At 50.0% G+C, this 11,347-nt stretch overlaps 1 protein-coding gene across 2 annotated transcripts in view; it reads left to right on the forward strand.

Moving 5' to 3' along the window:
- GALNT13 (polypeptide N-acetylgalactosaminyltransferase 13) overlaps nt 1-10,847 on the forward strand; it is a 130,837-nt gene extending 119,990 nt beyond the window's left edge. For both annotated transcript variants that reach the window (XM_074594246.1, XM_074594245.1), the window contains exon 13: nt 6,711-10,847. In XM_074594246.1, coding sequence (XP_074450347.1) covers nt 6,711-6,851 — 141 coding nt within the window. In that variant the 3' untranslated portion in view covers nt 6,852-10,847. The remainder of the gene's footprint in view (nt 1-6,710) is intronic.
- The last annotated feature ends 500 nt before the right edge of the window (nt 10,848-11,347 follow it).

The following is an 11,347-nucleotide window of genomic DNA, read 5'->3' on the forward strand; positions in this document are numbered from 1 at the left end:
TCTCTGAACCGGCTAGGATAAGTTACTGTAGGTATTGCCTGTAGAAGACAAAAAGGGAGCCCGATGTTGATAGTGGTATGCATATCGTCTAAAAAGAAGCGCTTGTAGCACAAAGTGTTAATGGCATGGTCTGGGTTTAAGGGCAGACTAAATAAAGAGCCCTGCTGTGCCCAGGAGCCGCGGGCTGTGCCGGGGAGGGCACCTCCGCGCCCTGTCTAACGCAGAAGGGCTTTGAACACTCCAGGCAATAGCATTTTACAGCATTTTTCAACATCTTTTTCCTAAACGTTTTTACAACTTGTCAGGAAATATTTTTTTTTTTCCTTCTCTGTTTTATTTTGTGGTTTTTTTTTTTTTTTTTTAATCCATTGCCTGCCATTATTAAATTTTAATGCTTTCCTACTTCTTGAGCAGCACATTAAGATTCCCGGCCCTTTCTCAGGCCGCCCATTACACGGCAAGGGCAGGTCTATAAACCAGCCCTACCGATGGGACGTGCCAAGTTCGAATTTCCCAGCTTTCAAAGGCTTCCTGTCAGCATGTGTTTTATAACATATTTATAACACATAAGTGCTATTTGCTTTGGGACGAGGGTTGGAAACAAGGCGACGGATCAGCAGAAAAAGATCTGGGAATTCTGATGGGCTGGAGCCGGAGTTGCTCCGTCGCCGTGTGATCTTGCTTGTCTAAGGAAACTCATTTTTCCCATTTTGCTAAGTAGTTCCGTGGGGTTTTTTGCCCCTGCACTGGAGCACTGGTCTCGGTGGAGCTATTTTTGCAGGAGTTACATACGGCTTCTGTTCGGTGCCAAATAGACCCATCAGTTGGGGTTGGAAGCTGTGTGGAGCATGTCCAGGTTTGTCCTCACCTACCTGGTGGCTCCCGTTGTGTCGCCCTGTGACATCCAGGCAAATTCCTGCATCCCCGGTGTGGTGAAGTCCTATGACATGTAACCTATGTGAATGATCTCAGGAAAAAATATTGCCGTAAATACGTCACATCTGATAGAAGAGAGTTTCGTTTCGTCATGCATGAATAATGATGTCAGGATTTGATCTTGCATAATTACTGTTGTCACTAAACCCGGTATCTTTTCAAAGCTGTTGGATTTGCATTCATGGAGAGATGAGGGTCTTCATAAAAATGTTTCTTGAGTCACTGTTTGACTCCAATTTCCTTTTTTTTTTTTTTTCTTTCTTCCTTTTTTTCCCTTCCATCAGTATGCTGGGAAATGGGAGTATAGCTTTGAGGTAAGTTTGGTAGCGACCTCACCCCCTAGAATAGTGCATCCCGCTGCCTCCTCTAGCAGTGCCGTGGCAAAGCGGCCTGAGCTGGTGCCTCTCCATCGCTGCTGCTCCCGCGGTGCTCCTCCGGGTGGTCGCAGGCCACCCACGCTACCCAACCTTGGACCACGTCTCAAAGTTATGGGACCTGCTGGACTTGGGGTGGTCCAACTAACTTCTACTACGTAAGGGGTTATGGCCAATAATTTGAATATTACTATAAACTGCAGTCTTATTACTAACTTCTGGAGAATAAGTGTGATGAGGAGCAGCTGAGGGAGCTGGGGGTGCTCAACCTGGAGAAGAGGAGGCTGAGGGGAGACCTTCTCGCTCTCTACAGCTCCCTGAAGGAGGGGGTAGCCAGGGGGGGGTCGGGCTCTGCTCCCAAGGAACAGGCCATGGGACAAGAGGAAACGGCCTCAAGTTGCACCAGGGGACGTTTAGGATGGATATCAGGAAACATGTCTTCACCAAAAGGGCTGTCAAGCATTGGAAGAGGCTGCCCAGGGCAGTGGTGGAGTCGCCATCCCTGGAGGCGTTTAAAAGCTGGGCAGACGTGGTGCTGAGGGACATGGTTTAGTGGTGGTTTTGGCAGTTTTGGGTCGATGGTTGGACTCGATGATCTAAAAGGTCCCTTCCAACCTGGACCATTCTATGATTCTACCACAAGAGGTTATGGCCAATAACTTGACTGTTTTTGCAGTCTTCTTACTATGTATTTAAAAGGACTTAGTTCTTCAAAAAAGAGTAGTGAGAACATTGCAGGGATTTTTTTGTTGCCTTCTTAGAGAGCAATGTTTAATAAAATGAGTGAATGGGACAAACGATCCCTTGCTTCCATTACTGTAGATTTTCTAAAGTCAGCGCAGCCTTGCTGATGTACATGAGTTAAACTTCTTGTCTCATGTACCAGAGAAAAATGGTCAGATTGTCAAAATAATGCTTAGGACTATTTATACCCATGTGAAGAATCTACTAAATTTAATTAACGTAATATAAACAAGCAATACAGAGAGATTGTTAAATTTTGAAGTAATTTATTTATGTGCCTCTGTTTTCCCTTAAAAGAGCAGTCGACAGAAGTGAACACGAAGCAATAATGCATAATGAAACACAAACAAGCATTGATGTTCGCGCTGGTTACTCAAAGTGACATTATAAGGACATTTGTTCTTGATATTTTTAGTGGCCTCTTTATCTGTATGTTACTTTTTCCCTTCACAAACCGAAGCCGGAGCGCCGGAGCGGGCGAGGGGGCCGCAGCGGGGCTGGGATGCAGGAGGAGCATCCCCAGGTTGCCCAGGAGGAGCATCCCCTGGGCGCCGTGGGGATGGGACACCAACTGCTGGCTGCCGCTGCTCCGGGGGCAATTTAGGGAAATAAAAGCCCCCTCCCATCTCAGTTCGCCTGGGGTCAGCATGGTGAAGGAAGAGCTGATCATAGTTGGCAAAAAAATTCTTATCTCCTTATTCATTGTATTTTTAATTTAGTGATGCTCGAGTAAGCTGCAGGGTGCTTAGTACAGGATATTACTGCGGGAGAAACATCATCTCTGCCCGGATCTGGCTGTGCCGTGGGAATCGAGGAGTGCAGCCAGGCACCGTGTCTGGGGGGGACCATTCCAGTACTTCCCCCTTCCAGGCCCTCAAGGGGCTCCAGGAAAGCTGGGGAGGGACTCTGGAGCAGGGAGGGGAGCCATGGGATGAGGGGGAAGGGTTTTACACTGACAGAGGGGAGATTGAGATGAGATGTGAGGCAGAAATTGTTGGCTGTGAGGGCGGTGAGCCCCTGGCCCAGGTTGCCCAGAGAAGCTGTGGCTGCCCCATCCCTGGAGGGGTTCAAGGCCAGGTTGGCCGGGGCTTGGAGCAACCTGGGCTGGTGGGAGGTGTCCCTGCCCAGGGCAGGGGGTGCCACTGGGTGGGCTTTAGTGTCCCTTCCCACCCAAACCATTCTGTGATTCTATAATTCAGAGCCACACTCGGGTCTGAATTGCCAAATTAAGGGGTCTCGAGTGGACCGTTCCCTCAAAGCAGAGCAGTGAGAACATTTTTGGTGAAACTGAAGCTTAGTTGATGAATGTGCCCATTTGTGTATGTGCTATGTGTGTGTAAGCTCGCACAGTTTGCCTACAATTTGACACCAGAGTATTCCCAGGCCCAATTATCCATTAGTAATTCCCATAAGAGCACTCTTAGCTTTAGCTGCTTCACTGCTGTGGATGTCTAATCAAACTGTCTGTTGCTTTTTCATTTGTTTGTCTTCGTCTTTGCCGGTTTTGTTTACTTTTACCGTTTTTCTGTCGTGCAGACCCATACGTTTCTTCACATAATCACGCAGTCGTGCCTGACCCTAAGCAGGATAGAGGATGGCACCCACGGTCCCACGGTGGAGGCCTGCAATGGCAGCCCCTTGCAAACGTGGATGCTCAGAAACTACACAAGGCTGGAAGTCTTTAGAAACATTTTTTACAGCCCCACTGACTATTTCCTTTAACAAACGGTTGGAGGTTGGTATTAAAAAGCAAATAGAACGTGTAATGGTGTAAGCTGTTCCCCAAAAAATGCTTCTCCGTTCTCTGCCTGTTAAACTCAGCTGAATTCCTCTCTTGTTTTCTCAGATGATTATGTAGATATATGATAGTATATATGCTTAATGTTAGTTATGATTAATTATGACTAATTTTAGATGAATTCAACTACCTCGAGCTATTGATGTCCATGTGGTCCTTACTGTCTGCAGTACCTGAAGATTTGGTCCCTATTCCAAGACACATAAATCATGCCAATTGCGTGATATTTTTCAGAAATGTTCATTTTGAAAACCCCCAGTTTGAAGTAATTCAATCCTGGAGGTATTAGTCACAGATAATTTCGAATCATCAACAGGTAGTAGACGTGGTGCTGAGGGACATGGGCTAGTGGGAACCTGGCAGTGCTGGGTTAAGGGTTGGGCTCGATGATCTCAAAGGTCTTTTCCAACCAAAATGATTCTCTGTCTGTTGCGGATATCAGTAATGACCGCTGGAGCCTAGGATCCGTGCTCCATCGGTTTTCCTTGATGTATTCAGAGCCTTCGCTCGTCAGAGCCGTGATTTGCATACATTTGGGAAGCGGGAAACTACCGAGCTCGCTCCTGTGCTCTGCGCCCGTTCTCACATCTCGGGAAAATATAAATTTTAGGCTGGTCTGCGTGACTGTCCTACTGCCTGGTAATTAATTGTTTTCCAAGCAAACGAGACCTTTTTTTGTAATAGCATAAATAATGATAGGACACAGAAAGAAAAAAAAAAATTATGAGACGGTTGAAAATCGCAGCGATGTGGTAGTCTAGCATGAAATTATACACTGAATAAAAGGGAACAGCTGATGAAGGCAGCAGCAGCAGCATTTTTAGACTTGTTTGCATTTCTGGTTATAGTAGAAAATGATAGCGGCTTAATTGCACTTAAAACAATATAAGTGAAGAATCAGTGATGCTTTGAGCAGTGCTATTTAGTAAACAAGCTATTTCTGTTAGCACTACTAATTCTTTCCTCTTGTAATTAGAGGAAAAAAATGCCTGATATTCATCATTGAATGCATATCAGATGGCCCCTCGGTGATTTGTTATAATATCTGCAGCCTTTTCTTTGAGAACTGCGCAATCGTTTGTTTTAAACTGAGGAGCGAATCTCCAGGGACGCGCTTATTGCAAGAATATTCATAATACAAATTTCGGAGTGTTAATATGGGACGTGGCAATCCGGGACGATCTGCAGTGTAAAACTGTACGGTGCAGTAGCGCAGGTATGTGTTCGGAGGATGAAACCGCGTGGCTGGCGGCACTGTTAGTATTTCCCAGCAGTTTAATTGAAACACCAGACGATAGTTTGGGGTTTTTTGTTCGTATGGAGGTACGCACTTGGGGTTTATTAGCCGTGAGACTGCACTGGAGACAGTAGTTGCTGAAGTGACTCCGTATTTGCATAACTCCAGTTACAGTAGTACTTTCTGTATTTTATTATAGCAGTATTTCTACTGGCGGGTGCGTGGGAGGGAGCGAGCAGCCCCCACCGCTCTGGTAGCCGCTTTTGAAGGAGACTCTGCCACGCGGGTCGGGCTCATCTGTCCTTGGCTTGATTCGTCCTTTCTCCCTCCTCCAGGAGGGCCGCAGAATTTTGCCATCCATCCTTGTGCCCCGGTTTGTTCCTCTGCACAGTGTTCAACATAAAGTTGGTCTCTGCTCCAGTGGAGGATCTGCAAACAAGATTTCAGTCCTGAAGTCCCCTGTTCCCTTGGTTGTTCTTGCTGGGGCAGCCTGGAGAAGAGAAGGCTCCGGGGAGACCTTCCAGCCCCTTCCAGGCCCTCAAGGGGCTCCAGGAAAGCTGGGGAGGGACTCTGGAGCAGGGAGGGGAGCCATGGGACGAGGGGGAAGGGTTTTACACTGACAGAGGGGAGACTGAGATGAGATGTGAGGCAGAAATTGTTTGCTGTGAGGGCGGTGAGCCCCTGGCCCAGGTTGCCCAGAGAAGCTGTGGCTGCCCCATCCCTGGAGGGGTTCAAGGCCAGGTTGGCCGGGGCTTGGAGCAACCTGGGCTGGTGGGAGGTGTCCCTGCCCAGGGCAGGGGGTGGCACTGGCTGGGCTTTAAGGTCCCTTCCAACCCATACGATAAGTGTTAAGCTGATACCGAGCTCTCAGGGCCATGGCTGGGTGCGGGTGCAGTGCGTGGCCATTGCGCTCTGCCAGAGCTGTGCAGGGCTTGTCCAGATTAGAATCCTCTGAGAGCTGGGCCCTGGCGAGGTGGTCCCCATTCCAACCAGCCTGGTTTCAGCTTCATCCTGGGCCGTGCGGGGACCACAGCTGACCTGCAGCATTGCATCCTCAGCATCCTCTGCACCATTGCATCCTCTCCCATTCCTCAGCAATACAGTGTCTTGTGGTAGGAGCAGAGAGGGACGAGTGTCCCAAAGAAGAAAAAATGTGTTGGAAACAGAAGAGTTTCCATCTGCGTGTTGCCGTTGTTCATATAATACTTAGCAAATGTGTTTCCATTACTGATTATTTCTGAACCATGAGTGCACTGGTCTGAAATGCACGTGTGTTCAGGTGGTTGGAGACTAAGCTTCCTGATCCAAAATACTGGGGTTTGAAATAATCTTTCCTTTCACTTATTTTGTACTTTTGTGTCACGTTTATTTGTTGCTGGGTTCAGCAGTGGTGCTCGCTCCCCAGCTTGTGTGTCCACACGTGAGAAGGTGAGCTGGGCACCCGTGGGGTGGCCGTGGGGTGGTGGAGGTCTCGTAGAGCCCTACGAGTGGTGGCCAGGAATGAGCACCTGTCTCGTGGCTTGTGTGGGGACTAGAATAAGACTGAAACAAGACCAAAAATGCCGTTAATGATTTCCAGCAGTAATTATGCTGCCACCGCTCTTACCCTTCTCTATTGCAGAAGCTCACCCTGAGGCACGTCAACAGCAACCAGTGCCTGGATGAGCCATCAGAGGAGGACAAAATGGTTCCCACCATGAGGGAGTGCGGTGACAGCCGTTCCCAGCAGTGGCTGCTGCGCAACATGACCCTGGGTGCCTGAAGCCGGCGCAGACCCGCTGCCTCGGCCGGGATGTCCTCCTCTTCCTCCCCCTCCTCCTCCTCCTCCTCCTCCCCCTCTCCTCCTCCTTGCTGAGGCCAGCGGTGCTGAAGCCCTCTCCAAATCCCAGCTGACAGAGCAAAGTCTCGGGAGAGTTTCCTCCAGGCGACGGGTTTCCACGTGCCCCTTTGGAACCTGTGGGTGTTCAGAGGAAGCTCGTCTGAGCCTATAAATGTCAAAACACATGCTGTTATCAACAGAAATGTGCTCCAAAATGGTTCCAGAGAAACCTTTATGAACCCTGCATCAAAGAGGTTGGGATGGAGGGTGTTTTCTGTGTGTCACACGCCACTACGGAGAAGTGACCCGGCATGAAATGCCTTATGACGCAAACTGGCACTGGGAACCATCCTGGCAGGCGTCTGCTGAGCTGGATGTGTGGGTGCTGGTCTTTCTTGGCAGCGCGGTGGGGATATTTGCTGTTCTCTCACATTGTGTGCGACTCGGTGAAGGACCACGCCAAGAGCACAGTCACCAGACAGAACAAAAGCCTCGTGGTTTGTGCTGGGGAAAAAAAATGGGATCCGGTGTTTGGAAAAGCAGCAAAACTGAGCAAAGACTGCACTCAGGAATTGAAATTAAATGAGGTAACAGCAAAAGACGCAGGAACAATGGTAAGAAGGAGGAGTGACGCACGTGGGGAGCTCCGACCAGGTTGAAACGTCCTCTGCAGTGGGCAGAGAAATGGCTGGGGGTGGCCCCTGGGGACCCACAAGGGGGTTGCGGATGGAGGTACCAAAACCCGAGACCACTGGAGACTGAGAGCTGGTCTGAACTCGATCCCCAGCTGCCACCCTTAAGTGTTCATGTATACCTGCATCCCATGTAAGAGACGGGCGAGAGCTTCACCCATGGATCCCCCGCGCACAGGGGATGGGACTGGAGTTCTGCCTCCGGATGTTCTCGCTTCGATAGCGGCGACAGATGCTTATTTATATTTTTAATAATTTTGTGGCTTAATCCTTTTGTTAGCATGGTGATTAAACACATGCCGATGGCGCGCGGTCGCGTGGGGGGCGTCGCAGGAGATGATGCCGTGACGGCCCCCGGCAGGGGGTGGGGATGGGCCCTGTACATACAGGTGACATTTCCTATATGTCCTGGTGACATTTCCTCTGGTCACCCCAGCAGCACGCCCTCCCCAAAAGGCATCCGCTGTGCGATGGGCCGGGATGGGTTTTCCCATTGCCTACAGGCTTCCGGAGACCTACATCACAGGGCAGCAGCCACAGCGTGATACGGCACGGGTAAGTGGTGAAATGGTTTCCCTTTATTCCACGCAGAATTCCATAAAAAGGACTGTTTATGCACTAGGTCATTAAAAATGACAATATTTTCTGTATAATGCTCTGGTCGTTATGGATTAATAGTGTCATATATTATGTACGTATTATAAATTTATAGATCATCTGTATTTTCTTGATACACATCATTAAATGAAAAATAGGATATTAAACTGGAAAAGCGATTGCTGTGCATGCGTGGGAGCTGGAGTGTCATGGATTAACTTGGAAGCTCATCTGGTGCAGCCTCCCTGCTCAAAGTAGGGTCAAACACTTCCAGTTCCCAGCTTCAGATGGCCAGAAAAGTACACAACATGGCTCCAAAAGCTGGCAAAATAGAAGACTGTAATTCTGCTTCGGAGAAAGAGCATGCAAACTTCACGAACAAATTGGAACGCCGGTCTCCGCGCAGGAAAAGAGTGAATAAATTGTTTATTCGTTTCCTTTCCGAGAGCTTTTGCCACGTGCAGGGCCGCTCGTGCTGGCAGGCTGCGCGTCCAGGCACCGGGCTTCTGCACGCCAATGCAGAGGCAGGTGTTGTGGAAGGTCCCGCGGCGTCCAGGAGCATCAGGAGAGGGTGGTTGGTGGTGCCACCTCTTCTGGGTGCCCCCGGTGTTACTCGTGACCTGGCTGCGGAGGGGGGGAAGGCTGCCGCGCTCCTGCACTGCCCTCCTCAGATCCTGAGGTTTTCTTGGTGCTGGAGGGTGATGGCAGGGCTCAGTCGTCATGCAGCGGTGCAGGCGGGAGGTACAGTCTCAAAAACAGATGAAGAAAAGAATATTTTTCTCCTTAGAATTAGTATAAAGGTTAACATCCTTATAAAGTGTATAATCCCTTGACTACAACAGCAAGCTCGCTGTGTTTAGGTATGGTCGGTACCTGCACTGCCGTGTCCCTGCTGGGGGGAAAAATAATTGAAATGCCTCTGTGTTGGATTGTACTTATTTAGGAGCAAGTACGCGCATCCCCCACGGCCGGAGGAGAAGTGTTGCTGGAGGTCGTCTGCTCGCGGGCAGGATGGCCTGCCCTCTAGGAACTGTGCTCAGACCTAGAACAAAGCGCTGAAATACCTCTTTATCTTCGGTGGCGGCGAGTGTTTCCATGGGCTTTGAGGGGTCGGATGCTGGATTTGCCTCCTGGGGAAGGCTGGAGGAGCCCCAGGACCTCATTGCAGAGGAGGCTCACCCAAAGCCTCGCTGGAGGAGAGCGAGGTGGTGACGGCGAGGGCACCTCGAACGCTGGTGCGGCATCAGAGGTGGTAGTTGGTGGGGTTCAGGGGATGGATGTGAGTTACTGCGCGTGGGTCCCAGCCCTTCCTCCCGCCACTGAAAGCGGGTGTTGCCTTGGCAAGTGATTCAGGCTAAAATAATGGAAAATGGCTCGTTTGGTTGCCTCTGTTGGTGAGAAGTTCAGTGCCCACAAACAGACCGCAGCCGAAAACCAGTGGTTGGTCTTTGTCTCCCCATTTATAAAATCTCTCAGAAAGGTGTGAGGAGGGTTGACTTCTATTTTCACGGTGCGTTTGAAACACAAATAACTCTAAAAATGCTGAATATTTATTCTTTTCACTGGAAAAGTGCTGCTGCTTCCGCGATTTGTTCAGACTCGCCTGGATGACGCGCGACCGAGTTGTCGCGCTGGCCGGCAGCAGCAAAGCCGGCGTTTTGAAGAGTAAGCTGAACCATAAACGCCGTAAAAAGCTGTGTCCCTCTTCATCTCCCGGCACCTCCTGGTGATCCCCGGGGCAGGGGAGGCCAGAACCGAAATAGGCGTTTGGGTCAGTTGAGCGAGATGGGTCTCTGCAGATGCCTGTTTCCCAGTCACCGGGAGGATTTATTTAGTTATTGCACTCTAACGTGGATAATATTATAGCAAATAGAGAAAATTAGTTTTGAAGAAAAGCTGCAAAACTCCGTATTCTGATTTTTTCTTTTAATTTGAAAGTAGAGGTGCTGTCTGATCCTGCGCCCTTGGTCTGCGCTCGGGGGGTGCTGGGCAGAGCCTGACACCGGGCGCTTCTCGGGAGGTCGGGGCTATTGAGCAGACTGGGACATTTTGGGGAGACAGAGAGGAATTGGCGGTGCCGGTGAATGCCGCAGCCCTGCCGCGTCCCCACGGCTGGTGGGACCACACCACGGCGAACCTGCTGCTAACCACCAGCTGCGACCAGTGGTGTCGAATGACCACCAGCAGCGTGTCGGGATGCTTCTGTGGCTTCCCGTGTCCATCCGTCCTCCCCAGCCGGCCAGAAGGTCCGGCCACAACCATTGCTCCGGTAGGTGGCCGCCCCCCTCCTATTGAATTTCTTCCCTGCGAGCACGTATTCGGGACAGCTCGGTAAGCGGCGCCTCGCGAAAAAGGCCGCAGTGCTCTGAGAATAAGGCAAAGTTTATTTCCAAAAGGTTGGAATTCTGCTCGGGATTTTCCCAAGCAGGGGGAAAAAGGCGGTGCGGTGGTTTGGAGGATGCGCTTACAAAGGCTCCTGAATAAGTGCTGGGAACACAAATGGAAATTAAATTTATAAAAGCAGATTGTGGGTAAAGAATTACACATTTTAAATGTTGTAACAGGTATGAAATGGTATACTGGTACTCTTTGCTGTACATTGAAATATTTATACATTTTTGTAGAATTAAAATATACTGGTTTAGTTTTCTTCTGGTGCCTTTGTCTTTTTCTGTATGTGCTTATTTTTCATGCGGTAAAAAAACCACCAGACGTTCCCCTGCGACCCCTGCATTTTTAGACCCTTTATTTACGCGCCCGACTTCAGCAGTCGGCAGAGGGGCTTTTCCTGCTGGGCTGTGAGCGACGGAGAGGTGCCCGTGGGCCAGCGCGGCTGGGCACCGGCGCGTTTGCTGCCCCTCAGACAGCGTTTAAAGCTCAATTTTTCCAGACATCCCCCAGAAAACATCATCACACGAGAAAAGTAGCCCCGGCCGTGCATCAGAGCGTGGGAAAACACGGCAGGGTCCGCGTCCCACTCTTGAACCCCTGGGCCTTGCCCTGCTCTGCCAGATATTGCCCAAATGCTGCATTAACCCTCCATGTTTGGGGAAAAAACACCAATAATTCAGTGGGAAAGACGCAGTTTCCATATAAATCCTGCGGCAGCTCTGCCTGCAGCGGGCACAGAAGGGCTGGGCTGGGCGGCCC

The sequence above is a fragment of the Larus michahellis genome, chromosome 7, assembly GCF_964199755.1.
Source record: "Larus michahellis chromosome 7, bLarMic1.1, whole genome shotgun sequence".
Lineage (NCBI taxonomy): Eukaryota > Metazoa > Chordata > Aves > Charadriiformes > Laridae > Larus > Larus michahellis.